At 40.9% G+C, this 19,067-nt stretch overlaps 1 protein-coding gene across 1 annotated transcript; it reads left to right on the top strand.

Moving 5' to 3' along the window:
- Positions 1–6,271: 6,271 nt before the first annotated feature.
- LOC122797154 (uncharacterized protein K02A2.6-like) lies at positions 6,272–9,706 on the top strand. Its single transcript, XM_044065962.1, has 2 exons — positions 6,272–6,812; positions 6,975–9,706. Exons 1-2 carry the CDS (start codon positions 6,272–6,274, stop codon positions 9,704–9,706), a joined length of 3,273 nt encoding a protein of 1,090 aa, XP_043921897.1.
- The last annotated feature ends 9,361 nt before the right edge of the window (positions 9,707–19,067 follow it).

Genomic DNA, 19,067 nt, shown 5'->3' with positions numbered 1-19,067 from the left:
TCCTTCAGTCAAATAATAAACAACTCCTTACTATCTACAAACCACAAAGGGCTGCTGGGGACAGTTTCTCTTCCAATAGAGTAGCTAGAACTTGGAATAAAATTTCTATATCAATCAAGTCTATCACACACCTTCATCATTTCAAACCATTACAAAAATATTTCTTCTCTGCCCCCTAAATTTGTCCCTGCTTCTCATCTGTGACATAGCTCTCTAACACCCTTCATCACCTTTCTTATACCTCCCTTTAAAGCACTAAATCACTTAATCTGCTTATCCCCTTCTAATACCTCATTTTATTGTACTTCTTAAATGACTATACCCATTTTTAATTAGCACAACCAAATTATTATTCCATCATTACTTCTCTGTTAACACTCAGACTTGCTTAGCTTCTCTAATACCTCACTCTATTGTATTTCTTAAACTACTTCTGTCTGTAAAGTCTCAGTACAGGGCTTGTAAGTTTAATTTATGTGAATATCAATACACATTTTATTATACTGACTATTATTATGCTATGTATTCACTAAAACTGCATTGTAAACTTTGTTATAGTAAATATGGATTGTATTAAATATGGTACCTTGGAGCTTCTCCCCAGGCCTCAGCTGAAAAAGGGCACCTGTGCCCAGTCGGACCTTCCCAGTAAACAAGACAATAAATAAATAAATTATTTTAAAAATACTACTTTTAATTTATAAAGGTAATTTAGGTGAGTGGTATTTTAGGGGTTGTGTGTGTATGTACCTTGTTAGTGGATTGTGTGAAGTTACTTTTTTCTATATGTTGAAGAAAATGGGAAATATGGACTGCAGTTTGTTGATAATATTTGTGAGCTCTGTACTGGAGGACTTATAGCTAAGGAGGTGTACATTATGCATTGTCTTTAAATCCCTGCACCTTTCACATAGCTTCTAATTAGGGCTGTATTATATGCTATTTGTCCATGAAGCCAAGGCGTGGTCCATGATTTACTTTTATTTATTTTTATTTTATTTGATTTTACTTTTTTTATTTAGATTAAAAGTAGATGTTGGTTTGAAGTGGGCTTTTTGAGGGGTAAGTTAGTGTGTTTGGGGTTGTGTGAATGCATCTCTATTTTATTTATGTGTTTGTTTATTTATTTGCAAGTGCAGAGTGAGAACTTGGTTTTAAGCAAGTCGCATATATATGGATACCTTACAGAAACAGTAGTAGGTTTGTTAGTGCAGCAATGATCTAGATGTATATATACTTGTAGTAATTTAGTCAAACTGATAAAAGTATTTATTATGGCGGAGCTTTGTTCATTTAGGACACTGGCTTTTTTCTTGTGAGAGTAGAAAACTACTGGTCTTCAGGGCATTTTGCTTACAGCGGGCTTTGTTTACAGTTGTTTATCCTGACTGGGTGAGAATTTTATGTGTAGTTTCTGCATTATGCCACATAGCAGTGCCTGTAGTTCTGTTTGACTGAGCTGCTCTGTACTGCATTTCCTTTCTGCACACTGCTACTCAACTGTCCATTTCTAATCATATTTTACCTTGCTGCATTATGCTTAGCAGTGGTGAGCATCGCACTGTATAAATATATCGGATTTGTTTTAAAACATTTATTGCGTAACATTTCCTATATTCATCTTGCTCTCTTGCCTAGCCTGCACAGTTACTAAAGGCTGCTACTGGTAATACAACATAGCTGCACTGAGTTGTGTGCTGCTGCTATTAGTTTTGAGAAACTCCTAGTTACTTCCATCTCATGTGCACTGCGTTACACACTGCCACTGCTATGTTTATCATAATTTGTTGTTGCCCGCAGGTCAGTTGCTCACATTATTGTTGTTGCTATAATAGTTTGTTGTTGCTCCCAGACCTGTTTATAGCCATCATCAACAACTATTAATATCAACATTTGCCTTAGTACGTAGGTTAGTTATTGACAATAACTGTATCTGGCTGAATTCAAGCACATGGCAATCAAGTCGGATAAATCCTAGAAGCAATCATTGTGTGCCACCCAAACCTATTGACTCTTTGAAGCATGCGTTTTGTGGCACCTGAGGCAACTTCTCTTCATTTTGTTGGTGGCACCTTTAAGTATGGTTTGTGTCATCCTAGCCAACCAGTAGTTGTACCACTGGTAGCCAACCAGTAGTTGTACCACTGGTGGAATCTGAGCCTGCCTTTCTAGAGTATACAGTATACAGCTTTTACTACCAGTTCAGCATTCATCTTATTGTTACTATATGGAATTTGTGTAATACTCTCTGACTACTGTAACTGTGTACTATACCATACTATAACTGTGTACTAGTCTCAGCACTTAATGTGTTTAATTTATACTACCTCTTCAGGCATCATTCTATATACAGAATTTGTGTGCTGTACTAAACTATAGCTGTGTGCTACTCTTGGACTAGATTCTAATTTCTTGCCTGTAGGTTCATGTAATCTGCACAACAAATCTTCTCTGCCAGCCTTACCTCTCTATATCTTAGAGCATGAACTCTGGACAAAGTGAAAAATATTGGGGGCTCAAAGACCCCAAAATAATGGCAGATTTTACATTTTGATCTTATAAGCATAGAAAGTTTCAAGAATAATAGGCTTTGTATTAGCATGCATTTGTCTGAAGGATATGAAGTCTGAAACTCAAATGTCTGATTTTACTTAATGACTTCAATCCTAACTGATTCACCAGAAAACCAAATATTTAATGAGAAACTGACCAAAAATATGAAGCAAAAATCTGGATATTCTGTAAAAGTCTAGACAGTTGAGAGATATGCTGCCTACTCACTAAATTAGTTCAGTATATTGTTCCTGTCCTCAGTAATTTGACCTACATGGTACACATGGAAACCAAGTCTAGCTCAATCATTCTGTTGACAGCTTCATTATTCTGGGTCAGTGGAGGAATTACTTTATATTCTGTACATTTGTTTTAGGGCGGCACAGTGGTGCAGCGGTTAACGTTGTCACCTCACAGCAAGAGGTTCTCCGGTTCAATTCTCAGCTGGGGTGCCTTCTGTGTGGAGTTTGCATGTTCTCCCTGTGTTTGCGTGGGTTTCCTCCGGGTACTCCGGTTTCCTCCCACATTCCAAAGGCATGCATCTGGAGCATTTCTCCCCGGGCCTCCGCTGAAAACAGGCTCTGTGGAACCTAGTCGGACATTCCCGGTCAACAAATGTTAAATAAAAAATAAATATTTCTGTATTTTATGTTTGGCTATCTGGCCCAGGTCATGGTTGAAAAGGGTCCGAGGAGCATTCTACATACCTGGTTAATGAATCTTAACGAAAGAAAGAAAGAAAGAACCAACTAATAGTGGACCAACATGCTATGATTTGTTAGAAATACAGTTACTTTTGCAACCTGGATGCCACCCTTTCTCTTACATGGATAGTTGGTAAGCAACATATAATCTCACCCATGCCTTTACATTATCACATTAAGCCAATACATGGGAAATTCTAAAAAAAAAAAAATCACTCTTTAATCCTCCAAACATCAGAACTAAAGAGCCTTAGCAGCAAACCACTAACACAACTCAACCATATTCATGTAACTCAGTGAGCTACCAGGCTGCAGACTGCAAACTTTCCTTTGTGAGGAACCACTTTTTGTACATAAAAATGATGTATGTATTAAGCATATGTTAGAAAACAACACCATCAAAATATGTCCTCCTACCACCAGTAAAAGCCTAGGTACATATAAATGTAACAGATGTGATGTTTGTAGATTCATATATGAAGGGCCTTACATCTCCTTGAGACACCTTTCATATACTATAAGGGTACCGGAAATATGTCACTGTGGCACATTTGGGGTAGTGTACATTGGAGTATGTTTAGGATGCTCTAGTTTTTATGTGGGAATGACAACAAGAAGTTTATGGCAAAGAATAAGGGAATATAATTATGCCATTAAAACAAAAGATTGTAACAATGCTTTATTTAGACATTCCCTTTCATGTCAGAACTATAAAAGGTTGAATTTTGCCATTCTGGAACAAGTTGTAGAGGATAGAGGAGGGGGAAATTAAAAAAAATAAAATAGGAAAGAATGCAGAATGGTAGCTTAAACTAAGGGCTGATTTTGCTCCTGGCTTGAATGAAATGATCAATATAAAGTGTTTCCTTAAGGAATGCAAGCTAGGTGGTTGTTAAAGGGTTAATTGTGTAACCAGTTTATTAGGTCTCTATTTTACTTGATTAAGTTAATGGACTGAGAGTTTTGATTGGTGTAAATGAGATATAAAACGTGTGGCTTTTGGTATTTTCTAACAAAGTTTTTATAAAAGCGGTTATTAAAAGTTTTATTATGCTAAAGAAGTCAGGTTGTCCTCACTGCACTTTCAATAGATTTTGGTTGGTTAAATGTGAATTGCCTAGAGATGGCTCATGTAGTGAGTGACCTGAGGCACCTAAGCCAGAAGGTCTTGCAGAGAGACATACTGGAGCTTGTTATGCATGTATCAAATACAGGTAAGACTCAGACTCTGAGTGGGATACTACCTTCACCCAGAATGCCACATACCTTCAAAGAAAAGATCATTGGCTTCAACAATTGGCTAAGCAACTGGTGTCATTTCATGGGGATCAGTTATGCATCACCTTTAGACTGGATGATCAACAGTTCAACTTGCTTCAGCAACAGTCACCTGCACTTTTCATTTCATGGGTTCTGCAAACTGAGTAAAGTACCTTTGCCTCACATAATACCTTTTCTAGGCAAAGTTGATCTTCTGGACATTCTACAGTAACAAAAATATTTGTAGCAAAATCCAGTCCAGACCACATCAAACTTGTTCTGGTGAATGACAGAAGTATTATAAGTAAATTGTTGAATCTCAAGACTCTACTGAAACTTGAACACATCCATACCTGTGTTGTAACACAGAACAGGTTTCAAGGTAAAGACAGAACCACTCTTGTTAACCAGTTTCAGCATCTATCATGCATTCACACCTGCTGAAACTTGTAGAGGAATATCAGTGTTTGTCAGAGACCCAAATATCTCCAGACAGGTTCTCCTCAACACACACAGAAAAAAATGAATTACCCTAAACAAGTCAAATTATCAGTTCACACCTCCTTTGTCCCCAGAGGATAGTAAAAAGTTTCTAAATGTGCTTGCTGAACTAGCCACAAATAAAAATAACTTTCTGATAGTTGATTTCAACTGCCCATCAAATAAGTGCACCTATACCACAAAAACTGGGCACGCCTAAAGATTTCTAGACATAGTGAATGCTAATTACCTTGCACAAATACTTAAACCGTTCACTAGAGATCAAACTTTTCTTGGCCTCTTCCTCAATAACATAACTCATATTTGTACTACTGTAGTATAGGGCAGGTAATGTTGTTAGTGACCTGTAGGGGCGCTGTGGGCTGACAACAGGTTAGTTTTGGTTCTGGTATTCTCTGTTCACCCGGTAGTTCCGATGTACGCTTCTATGTGGAAGATGTGAATATGTAGCAGGTTGGTGGCACCTGGTTTTCTTATATAAAAATCCCCTACATTTCAAGAACCGTTTGGTCTCCTTATTTACAAGGATATTACATATTGGCGACGAGGAAAAGGGAGAACTCAGAGTCCACTGAGAGTGACGACGGCGGGTGAGTTTTTTTTCTCAAGACGGCGGGGTGCAGTTAATGTCGGACGACGAAGAGACTGTGGCTGCCGGAGTTATGGCTGTTTCCATGTTAGGGTCGCTGGCTGCATACGACTGTCAGACACAGACCTGGGAGGAGTATTGTGAAGTGTTGGAACACTTTTTTGAAGCAAACCAGATAACGGACGCTGGCCGGAAGCGAGCCATATTGTTGAGCTCTGTGGGCAGCAAGACATACAGTCTGATGAGGAACTTATTGAGTCCTGATAAGCCGGGGGATAAATCGTTCACGGAGTTGATGAGCTTGCTTCAGTCACATTATAACCCGAAGCCGAGTGAAATAGTCCAAAGGTTCAAGTTTAATTCAAGGAAAAGAGTGGCTAATGAAACGGTAACGGAGTATGTTGCAGTGCTGAGAGAGCTGGCACAACACTGTAATTATGGTGACAGACTGACAGAAATGCTACGTGATAGGCTCGTATGTGGCATTGCAGATGACCGCATACAACGAAGATTGTTAGCGGAGCCTGAGTTGTCGTTTGAAAAGGCCTTAAAGCTGGCACAGGCCATCGAGACAGCGAATAAAGACATTCGCGATTTACAACCAAGAACAATCGAGGGGGTTGGGAGCAGGAGTGCTACCCCACTGCCGGTGCATAAAGTGGTGATGGAGCATAAACAACAAGGGAACATCTTACGGAACTGTCGTTTCTTAAATGAAAAATGTCATGCTTGTGGAAAAAAGGGCCATGTGAAGAAAATGTGCAGGTTGACGCCCTCTAGGGACCAGCAGAGGAAGGGGGAGGAAAAGAGCAGCATAAAGGACAGAAAGGGAAACCGGAAAATAAAACAACAGTATGCACACCACATGCGTGAAGCTACAGACCAACAAACCAGTGAAGAAGAGGAAGTGTTTACTATGCTTAACATGAAAGAGTCAAGGATGGAAAGAGTCGATCCCATTACAGCACAGTTGGACTTAAATGGTAAAGTGGTCCATTTTGAAGTGGATACTGGATATAGTGTGACAGTTCTGTCAAAGGCTGAATATGGGGAGTTATGGCAAGAAAATGAAGCTCAGGAGTTGCAGGACTGTTCAGTGACCTTGAAAACATATACAGGTGAAAAAGTCCCCACCCTAGGGATGGCAAAAGTAACTGTAACACACAAAGACAAAGTCAAACAGTTGCCAGTCATGGTGGTGGCAGGTAGCGGACCAAACCTGTTAGGCCGGGCGTGGCTAAAGGAGCTGGAAATGGGCTGTCTACAGCTCCATAAAATAGAACAGCATCTGCTGACCTTGCAAGATGTGCTGGAGAACAATGAAGAAGTGTTCAAAGAGGAACTGGGTACCTGGAGGGGTCCACCAGCAAAGATACACGTCAAAGAAAACGCAACGCCAAGATTTTACAAACCAAGACCCGTACCATACGCAATGAAGAAGAAAGTGGAGACTGAGCTGGAGCGACTCACAAAGCAAGGTATAATTGAACCAGTAAAGTTTTCGGAGTGGGCGGCACCCATTGTTCCAGTATTAAAGCCAGATGATACTGTACGCATATGTGGTGACTACAAGCTAACCGTTAACCAAGTCTCAAAGCTGGAGCAGTATCCAATACCAAAGTTGGAGGATTTATTTGAAAAGCTGTCTGGAGGTGAAAAGTTTAGCAAACTGGACCTCAGTCATGCATATCAACAAGTCGTTCTGGATGAAGGGTCAAAGTCATATGATACCCTTAACACACACAAAGGTTTGTTCCAAGTTAATCGTTTACCCTTTGGGGTTTCCTCTAGTCCAGCTATTTTCCAGAGAATAATGGAGGGACTGGTGGCAGGAATCCCAAATGTGGCTGTCTATTTGGACGACATCCTGCTGACGGGTAGGAACAACCGCGAGCATCTGGAGACTTTGAACGAGGTGCTGAGGAGACTGCGAGAGGCTGGTCTGCGGGTGAAGCGGAGTAAATGTGCTTTCATGGAAAAGGAAGCAGAGTTCCTGGGTTACAAGGTGGATGCATCAGGCCTACACCCCCTGCCAAACAAGGTAAAAGCCATACAACAGGCACCTGCACCCACAAATGTTACAGAACTGAAGGCCTATTTAGGCTTACTCAACTACTATAACAGGTTCCTACCAAACCTGTCAACGCTGTTAGCTCCTTTACATAAACTATTAAGGAAGGAGACCCTGTGGATGTGGCAGGAGGAACAGGACAGAGCGTTTGAGCAGTCCAAGGAGCTAATGCAGTCCTCAGAGGTGTTGGTGCACTACGATAGTCACAAGGACTTAATTCTGTCATGTGATGCATCACCTTATGGGCTAGGGGCCGTGTTGGCACACCGCATGCCAGATGGACAAGAAAGACCCATCGGGTTCATGTCACGAACCTTAACCCCAGCAGAGTCAAACTATTCCCAGCTAGACAAAGAGGGTTTGGCTGTAATTTTTGGAATTAAGCGCTTCCATAAATACCTCTATGGCAGGAAGTTTATTGTTTGCACCGATCATAAGCCATTGTTGTCGCTGTTCAACGAGATGAAAGCAGTGCCTCAGATGGTTTCTCCCCGCATTCAGAGATGGGCTGTAACATTGAGAGCTTATGAATATGAGATTGTTTATAAGCCCGGGAAACACCATAGCAATGCGGACGCGCTGAGCCGCCTACCTCTACCTGGGCATCCCAAGGAGGAGGAAACGGAGGACCGAGTTCTGATGATGGAGGACATCACGTTGGTGTCAGCGAGGGAACTGAGCGGATGGACACGCAAAGACCCTGTGCTGTCCAGAGTGTTTCAGTTGGTCCAGCAAGGCTGGACAACACAACAAACTGATCCAGTTTTTCAGCCCTATGTGGTGAGAAAAACAGAGCTGAGTGTGCAAGATGGATGTGTGTTGTGGGGGGCACGAGTGATAATCCCTTCCCCAGGAAGAAGTGCACTTTTACAACAGCTGCACCAGGGTCATGTGGGCATCACCAGAATGAAGGCCTTAGCACAAAGTTATTTCTGGTGGCCCAAGTTGGACCACGACATTGAAGTCGCTGTGAAAGAGTGTAACACCTGTCAACAACATCGCAACTCACCTGTGGCTGCACCACTACACCCATGGGAGTGGCCGAGTAAACCATGGCAGAGACTTCATATAGACTATGCAGGTCCTTTTATGGGGTCAATGTTTTTGATAATAATGGATGCTCATTCTAAATGGATGGATGCATACCCAGTCAAAACAGCCACTTCCACCACTACCATCGAATGCCTGAGGAAAAGTTTCAGTAGCCAAGGACTACCAGAGACTATTGTATCAGATAATGCTTCATGTTTCATGAGTGTGGAGTTCAAGGATTTTCTGGAAAAAAATGGCATCATACACGTCACGTCGGCACCATACCATGCTGCTTCAAATGGCTGTGCTGAAAGGGCTGTCCAGACCTTCAAATCAATGATGAAAAAGGCCGGAGAAGGAAGTATGGCAGCAAAAGTGTCACGGGTGTTGTTCAACTACCGCATTACACCCCAGTCTATGACAGGATTGTCACCTGCAGAGTTGTTGCAAGGACGGAGACTGAGGTCAACATTGGATCTGGTGCATCCAAACCTCAGAGCTAAGGTGGAGAGGAAACAGTGGAGGCAAAAAGAACATCATGACCGACGACGGCGAGAGAGAAGTTTCCACGTGGGAGATGCAGTGATGACTCGAAACTTCAGCTATGGACCTAAATGGATTCCAGGATTCATTGCCAAGAGCACGGGTCCACTGTCGTACAAGGTGATGTTGAATGGAGGTTTCTTGGTGAGGAGACATGTGGACCAGATTCTGCGGAGCGAACAGAAGAAGGACTTCAGGGAACTGCAAGCCTCGGAAATACCATTAGTTTCTGGAGAAGTGCTCGCAGCTGCAGGAGGATCCCCGATCCTGGTGCCAGAGAAAGACAGCATGGACTCGAAAGGAGAGGTTCCAGAGGGACCAACCTTTTCAGGGATGGACACACCTGTACCAGAAGTGGTAAACGTGACACCTGAGTCACCTAGTGTGGTTCCATTGCGACGTTCTAAACGTGCACTGGTTAAACCTAGTTACTTGAAGGACTATAAGTGTTAAAAGTGCCTGTATAGGTTAGAAGGGCAACATAACTTGATTGGAAGGTAACAGTTTAAGATTTAGCCGGTTATTTAGAAATTAAGTGACTGGGTGGATTGTTTTTTGTTTCTCTCGTTTCTCTTATTTAGGTTGAGGATGTCAAAGCTTAAGAGGGGAGGAATGTAGTATAGGGCAGGTAATGTTGTTAGTGACCTGTAGGGGCGCTATGGGCTGACAACAGGTTAGTTTTGGTTCTGGTATTCTCTGTTCACCCGGTAGTTCCGATGTACGCTTCTATGTGGAAGATGTGAATATGTAGCAGGTTGGTGGCACCTGGTTTTCTTATATAAAAATCCCCTACATTTCAAGAACCGTTTGGTCTCCTTATTTACAAGGATATTACAACTACTCCTGTAGTTAACTCATCTCCTGTCAAATCTGATCACAAACCAGTAATCACCTCCTCCTTCAGGTAGCCATCATGGCACTTATCAAAAACAAAACAAAACTAAATGCCACTGTATGAGTAGAAAAGGCAAATTTAATAATGCTAAGCACTTTCATTCCAAATTACAGAAGAATATAACTGGACCTGATATATACCATTTCAATTCTGCTTAAATAACCAAATACATCCCATGGACAAAATCAAATGACCATATACAACTATATGCATTTGTTCATAAAAACAAAAAAAAATGAAACTAAAAAAGGGCAACAATGTTATGACATTTAATATTAATACTTATGTTTAGGCCCAGAGATTTATCTGCTAAAAGGAACATTTGTCATCTTAATTCTTGTACTTTGAGTTTATTATTCATATTCCATACTCTGATGTTGGCAATAATATGTTCCATTGTAAAATATATGATTTAAAAAATAAAAATAGAGCTAGACTATATAAATGGCATAAGTTGTATAATCTGTTTTAAAGGCATAACTATGTATTTTGGGACAAATTCAGATAAACCTGTTGCTCAGCCTGCTGCAAAGAGACTGACCGACTGCCAGCTGTGATATTGAGAAAAGATATGAATTTGTTCTCATTTATTGTCTGCACTGTTTAATATCTGTTTAATATCTATGTAATCTCTGTAATCTGTACAACTGTTGTTTTCTCACCCACCCACTCCTGGTTCTTGTTGTGGTCTTTTATTGTTGGTGGCTTTGAGTTGCCCGCCTCTTGTATAAAGTCGATACTGGACCCTCCCCCCAGTCACATTACATCAGCTCATTCTACTGTTAATAGTGAGAACTTGGCAAAGGCCCACCCCTTTAGCGTCTGCATATTGAATTATCTCATTATCTTCTGCATCTTCACTTTCTACTAAAAAAAACAAAAAAAAACTTTCTTGAAACAAGTGTAGCCCAGATACAGATTTGTTGTATCCAGGACTTTTTGTAAGCTTCTGAGCAGTGCTCTTCAATTGTTTCCCCTTAGAGCTGCTAGTTCTCTGCTCTCCTGCACATTTATTAGCTTATTAGTCTAGCACTTTAAACTATTCCCAGTGCCAGAAAGTCTGCTGTTCAAACTTTCCCTTATAACTAAAATCTGAATCCCTGTGACTAGCACTTGCTCTAAAACCTGCTGGAAAGCACTAGGAAGCCTTAAACTAATACAAGCACTCAACTCTCTTTGTTAATAAGGAGAAATTAATCGTAGGCACTAAACAGCCTATAATTGCAAAGTACCTTGCCAAGGTAAGGGAAAACAACTCTTGTACTTTACAAAAGAAACACCGAACCAAGCATGTCCAAGGGTCAGCTTCTGGTGATTTCTTCTGTCCACCTGGTGGATCTGGGCATACTGGGGCAATGCAGTAATTGCCTCATGTACACAGACAACCCTCTCCTCCTACCACCCAACACTACAACCTGCGAGAGATGCACTTACATAGCCAAACTGGAAGCAAAGCTCTCTCCAGCCAAGATAGTGCTAGACAGTCAAGAGGAGAAGGTTAACACCTGCACTACACCTACAGCAACACATAGCCATTCAAAACTCACACCACCAACATCCACACATAGTAACACTAAACCCACTTATGCAGAGACCCTTAACATTAACCTGCCCAAGCTACAAGGACCTCCGAAGCTGAAACACAAACATACACCAATCACAAGCAAAGTGACATAAAGCTCAAAACACCATTGTGCCACCAAACAACAACCCCTAAGGCAAGACAACATACCCAACACTTTAAACATAGGAAACTCTATAGTCAGGCACACTGATATCCCACTCACCAGGCTGAACAAGGAGAAAATTACTGTCAGCTGCCTGTCGGGTGCCAGGATCCACCACATAACGCATGCACTCAAGTCACTCCACAACAAGTACAAATACGACTCTGTCATTGTCCATGTTGGAGTGAATGACTTGAGACATACCTCCTTGGGCTACATTAAAAGAGGCATGGAAGAGCTCTCAGATCATGTGGCCCAGGCAGGTATGACCCTAGCCCTGAGCAGCATCCTGCCTTCGCCCAGAATGATATCACAGTATAAGGACAAAATGATTGACTTCAACAATTGGCTAAGTTTCTGGTGTCATTCAAAGGGGATCCAGTATCTGTCTGCCTGGGAAGACATAATTGACAGACCATGATGCTTTGCCAGAGATGGTCTGCATCTGTCATCCCTGGGATTCAGGTTACTGGCCAAGGCTCTTACCACCCCTATAGTGCCTTTTTTAGGCAAGGCTCAAAGGACAAAACCACCACCGTAACAGATACAAGCATGCAAAATCTGAAGGTAATGCTACTCAATGATCAAAGTCAAAACCTCAAAATGCACTCTCTTGAGGCACTCCTAAAAATGGAGAACACCGATATCTGTACAGTAACTGAGACCTGGTTCAAGGGTCCAAAGAGCACTCCTGCGGTATCATGCTATAACTCTTACCGCACTTTTTGGCCACCAAACCAGGACCGAAGCACTAAAGGCAGAGGAGTGTCCATATTCACCAAGGATATTCACACCTCCAGGCTAGTTGCCCAACACAATGCATCTGAAATTCTACAGGTGCAACTAACACTAGGTAAGACTGCAATCCAAATTTTAGCTTGCTACAGATCCCCCACCATGCCCCAAGATTCTCACTACACCTTTCTAAACATACTGGAAAATATTAAGATACAACCAAACACCCTAATACTGGGTGATTTCAACTACCCTGCCATTAATTAGGAAAACTACTCAGGTACCAACACCTTTGCCCAACAGTTCTTGGAATTCATAAATTCCAATGCCCTGGATCAACTAATCCATAGTCCCACCAAGGCCTCAAATATCCTAGACCTGGTCATTACCAACATGGAGATCAATGCTCCACACCAGTGGTCACCCCCTCATTGGTCAGGTCTGACCATAAGCTAATCACCCTTGACGTCCACATCCCATCCCCCACCCCCCTCCAGTAGGGAAACCTCCATAAAAAACTTCTCCAAAGCCAACTTCATGCTACTCAGATCAGAAGTGACAAACGTCATGACACCCATGCAGATGGGACCTGAAAGTTCGACTGGTGAATCCTACACTAAGGCACTGTACATCCACTCATGCATGAATCATGCCATTCAAAACAGAACCAAGATGCTCTCTTCCAAAAAAAGGAAGCCAAACTGGTGGTCTCCTGCCATAAACAAACTATACAACAGAAGGAAGAAACTGTTGCAGAAAAGAGGAAAATCCCAGGATGCAAAATACTCCCTTACGAGCCTCAGTAAGAAGCTAAGATCCCTCATAAAATCCTCCAAAGCTAGTTACGAAAATAAAATTGCCAAAGATTCCAAGGACAACCACAAGGCATTCTATAGTTATGTCAAGTATATAAATGCCAATGCTCAGATCTGCTCTGAGCTACAACAGAATGGCATTAAATATACTGATCCCAAGGATATTGCCAATATCCTGGCAGATCGATTCAGTGCCAACTTCACCCCCTGTCACCCCCTAAAGTGCCCATCTCAATACCAAAAGATTGCCAAATTCCGGTAATCACGGCCGCACAGGGAAAAAATGCACTCTCCAAAGCTAAGAATACAGCATCCATGGGACCAGATGACATCCTGGGCTGTGTACTACATGAACTACAAAATGAACTGGCACCTCACCTAAGTGTCATGTTTAATCATAGCCTCATCTCAGGCTTCGTGCCTAATGAGTGGCACACAGCTACAGTTATCCCACTCCACAAGGGGGGATCCACCTTGGAACTATCGTCCCATCAGTCTGACGAGCCTGATCTGCAAAGCCATGGAACGCCTTATCATGGAACTTATAAACAAAGACATTGGCAACCTTCAAACACTGGGCCCCACCCAATTTGGTTTCGTAAAGGGCCGATCTTGTCTCTTCAACCTGCTTGACTTCTTCAAATCAGTCTCCAGAGCTGTGGATGAGGGTAAGGCAGTCCACCCAGCCTATCTGGACCTCACCAAGGCCTTCAACACCATCCCCTATACTCTATCACATATCACCTACTCAGTTGCAATCTCTGCTTAACATACAAGGCTATGTCAAACCCAGAGCTGTTAGACATGCTACACTTAAAGAAATCCCAATCCCTCAGAGCCAGTCACTCCAGGGATCTAAACCTGGTCATCACAATGAATAAAGCATGCTGGAGGGATAAGTGCCACCATGGTAAAACTAGTTTAATAGACTCAAACACTAAAATCTATAAAAACTAGAAAAACTCAGAGTGAAAATAAATACAAGTGGATAAGCACTTTTGGCCATTGCCTTCTTCAGATCCTGTTTTTTTTAGCAGAACTTGCTGTTTTTAAAAGATAATGACCTATCAATCTCATAGTCATCTGAGAAGTCTCCGCCCCTTGAACAAAGGTTTTAAAGGGACCATACCATTCAAGTCAGGAAACTTGTCAGCCTGTAAGTCAGCAATCCATCCAGTCTCAATAATTTCAGTTCTTTTGAATAGATCTCCTCCTGTTAAACTTTCTTCAATTACTTCCAAAGCCATGAAGAAAACTTGTGAGGATATTTGGCAATATGTTGAGACAAAGCACTAGTTCTGTTGTGTAATCTAATGTCACTCAAGTGAGGCAGAATTCGTTCCTTGAAGGGTCTGTTGGTCTTGTCAACATAAAATCCTTTACACAGACAGCAGGTGGTAACATATGTAAGATTTTTAGTGTTCTAATCCGCATACACTCTAACCTTGTATGTGTTCAAGGTAATCAGATGCTTAAATAAATTGCTGGAATTTATGGAGGTGCAAGCTCTGCATTTTCTACAAGGAAATGTACCACATCTATAAGTAATTGATTTAACTCTAGATCTGTGTTTTTCCTGGCGCAATAACCACTTTAAGTTATTCTTATTCTTAAAACCGAATCTAGGCATCTCACCTACTATACATTTAATGATATCATCAGCTCTCAGTATCTTCCAGTTCCTCCTGATAACCTCACATACCTGTTGAGCATCATTACTGAACGTAAGCAAGCATCTCAGCCCCACAGTTTATTTTTTTCTCTGGGGTTTGGTTCATTTTCCTTATGTGTCTCTCCATCCAAAAAATAAGGCTGACCTCTCGTATTTCTTAGACACTTGTTATCTAGGGCTCCTTTCTGGATTTCCCTCTTTTTATATCCACGTTTTCGGAAATGTTGTATCCAGTGGTCCATCTTTTCCTTGTATTTGTCCTCATTGCTACAAAGTCTGGATGTTCTAAGAAGCTGACCTTTAATGACATGTGGATAAACATGTCTAGGGTACATGCTAGTCCTATGGAATAAATAATTTTTCCAGCAATCTTTCCTATATATTTGAGTATTGACATTGTCATCCATTCCATACTGTAGTGTAACATCTAGAAAATCTAGTTCTCTCTAGAACTATGAACTCCAAATTCAAGGAAGTATTGCCAAGATATTCAATAAAATCAGAACGTTGTTGTTCATTCCCTGTCTACAGGCAGAATAATATCATCCATAAATCTCCAGTAGTAGGCTATATATGTCTTATATGTATTTAGATTACTAACGACATGGTCATTCTCCCATTGGGCCATAAAAATGTTGGAGTAACTATTAGCACATAAAGTGCCCATCTCTACCACCCATTTCTGCCAATAATGTTCACTTCCATAGATGAAAATGTTATTCTCTAGAATAATAACCAGTAACATACAAATCTGAGAAATTGTAGTAATATCAAAGATGTTCCCTTGCTTTAGGAACTGCCATATGGCATCAATGCCAAAGTCATTAGGAATGACCATAAAAAGACTTTTGACATCCATTGTTACCATCATCAGATTAGTTTTGTCATTCAAGGACTGAAAACAGTTAAATAACTTATGTAGAATTTGGGGAGTGTCCTTTAATGCAGTTATGGGTCTAGGGAGTGCTGATTCTGTTCTATAAAAATAGATGCTGGCTCTGTTATGCAACCTATCCCATAAACTATAGGACGCATTGGTGGATTACATCTGTCCTTGTGGATTTTCGCCAGGCCATTTATAATTGTGGTCAGAGTATGTATTACCATCAAATAATCATATAAATCCTGCACTATTACTCTGGTCATTAACAAATCATAGAGAGTATCATTCACTTTATTGATCAGTTTGTTCACCTCCCATTTAGAAATTTTCATGTCTTCTTATCATTCAACATATCCAGCATTCTATTGTTGTAATCAGTCCTGTGTAGAACAACAACAGCTCCCCAGATTTCTAGACAGGACTGATTATAACAACTTTTTCAATTATTTTGTGCATGATCAATGCATACATTCTTAGATATGTTTGTTTTGTTAATAATCATTTTTGGTTTATTTATGTATTTTTTATTTTTATGTTTCCTCTCATACAGGGCTATGGTGCCAAAGACATCTGTACCCCACAAACTGCCATGCAATGCCGCTAAGAATTATGTGATCATTCAGGCACTACATCACCACAGGTCTCTTCTTAGAAAAAGGCAGAGGTGACAAGTCCTCCCATGAATGTATCTGAGAGCAGGTGGTCAATGATATTAATGCAGTCGGAGGCCATGGGCATACATATTCCAAAATATCACACTAGGCCAGTGATATGATCAAAGTGGCCAGATATCAGACAGTTGCAATTGCTCATGATCACTGCAGGTGATCTTGCTTCAAAGCCACCATTGACTAAAAGAGAGGAGTTCCTGTCCACTGTCCGAGATCCAGACAGCTTAGCAGAGGGTTCATACAGAATTGTTGATGTTGGGGCTGACATAGAAAACTACACAAGTGTCTCTACTGCAGAACTTCCAGGTATGTAGTATAATTAAATAATTGTCATTGTAGATATAATACCTGAAAAGGTTCACTTGTACCCAGTGTGATTACCCAGTCAGTTAATCAATTAAAAATATTTGCTGAAAAAAGAAACATTAAAATGTTGGCCGATGATGACTAGATGATGCATTTAGTATGTTTACTTGCTTAGCTAATGAATACTGTGGTGGTGGTGCTGCGGTAGCATTGTCGCCTCATAGCAAGACGTTGTCCCATTCGATTCTCAGCTAGAGCGTCTTCTGTGTGGAGGCATACATGAATGGGGCGTGCCTTAGTTGAAGGTTGTGCATCAGGGCTGGTAACCCGGTACGTAAAAATCCACTACCAATCATTAGCGGACCAGAGTTCCGCTGTGGCGACCCCTAACCGGGAAAAGCCGAAAGACACAAACAAACTTGCTTAGCTAATGAATAGGGTAGAGATGCTAATTAAAATGTCCCATTACCTTCTACCCTCTCCAGAACTGCAATAATGTCTATCCTGTACTGCTTTGTTGTTTCTGCCTCAGCAGTTTCACAGGAAGGCCATTCTAAAGATTGACACAATTCATTGTAGAGATATTTCACATTCCCTTTAACCCATTTCCCTTCATCTTCACAGTGCAGTGGTTCTTGTACAGACCATAATTATTAAAAGTTGTTACGTATTTGAATACTCTTTATTCTCTTGGGGTAATTTCAGGTACTGCAACTTCTGCCCAACAAAATGATGGAGGAATTCATCTTCACAATTTTTTATAGTTTTCATTGTGACTTATCACATGATTTGAACTATTATCATACATCTTAACTATCCAGATTTTCACAGAATGCCCAGATTTTGGTTTCATATTTTTGGTCTGTTCCTCATAAAAGTTCTGGATTTATGGCAAATCCCTGAGTACTGAAGTCACTAAATATTTATTTATTTATTTATTTATTTGCAGTTGGTTTACCAGGATAGTCCATTGGGTCAAGAGAACCCGTTTTCAATGGAGTCCTGGGGAGAAAAGCTCCACAAAGCAATACAAGTACGTACATACAGTGTCATGATAAATACAATAATACAAGATATAAAACATATGAGTTGAGTCTTTAGGAAACAGCAAACAATACTCAAAATATTTAAAAAATAAATATAAACTTGAACTTAGGAGTTCAAACAATACTATTCAGAGAGGAGTGATGTTGCTTTACACATTCATAGTGGTTAATTTGAGGAACAGCTTATAAGGTAAAATCAGATAACATGAGTGTGAAGGAAGATGTGAATATCATATTTTATGTGGGGTGGGAGCAGGAGCATTCCCCTTTGGCCTTTTATGAGGGGTGGGAGCAAGAGCATTCCCACTGGGACCTTAGATGCATATGAAGGGATTTTTAAACATGTTATGATTGAGAGTAGTGAATCGATGGTGGGAGTGAGTTCCAGAGGCGAGCTAGGTTAAAGGATAGTAAGTTTTGCCAGGTGGACGAGTTGGTTTGTGTACTTCTAACAGGTTTTGATTGTTAGACCTTAAAGCCCTATTGGGTAGGTGCATCCGGAAGGCGGAGGACAGGGAGGGACAGAGATGGGTTGAGTATGAGCTTGTGGGCTAGAGTTAACTGAGTGTAGTTGAGTTGATTAGGCAACTCAAGCCAGTTTAGTTTTTGTAGAGAGGTGCAGTGGTGGGTGGAGGACCTGTGGCCATTTGCTAATTTAGCGATTTTGTTATAGCATGAAGAAAGTTGTTTTTTTAGAGAGGACTGAAGATTGGTTAGCAGAGGAGCTCCATAGAGAAGGGAGGGGATAAGAAAGGAAGAGGAGAGAGCTTTTAGAGGAACGGTAAGGAATTGATTTTGACGATAGAGCATGCCTAGTTTTGATGGTTTTTTTGATATTTAGTTGTAGATGGGAGTTGAAGTTAAACTGGTTATCAATTTGGACACCAAGTAGCTTGGTTTCAGACACCAGTTCCAAGGATGAGTTATTTTTGCTAGTAATGGAGAATGTATTCGAAAGGGGTAGTTTTTGAGGGGGTAAATACCATTAGTTTTGTTTTGGAGGCATTGAGAGCTAGGTGGTTTATTTTCATCCAGTGTTCAGTAATTGAAAAGCTTCTTGTGTA

This window comes from Protopterus annectens, chromosome 3.part0, assembly GCF_019279795.1.
Source record: "Protopterus annectens isolate FY-2018-M chromosome 3.part0, PAN1.0, whole genome shotgun sequence".
Lineage (NCBI taxonomy): Eukaryota > Metazoa > Chordata > Ceratodontiformes > Protopteridae > Protopterus > Protopterus annectens.
This window is presented reverse-complemented; position numbering and strand designations above follow the sequence as displayed.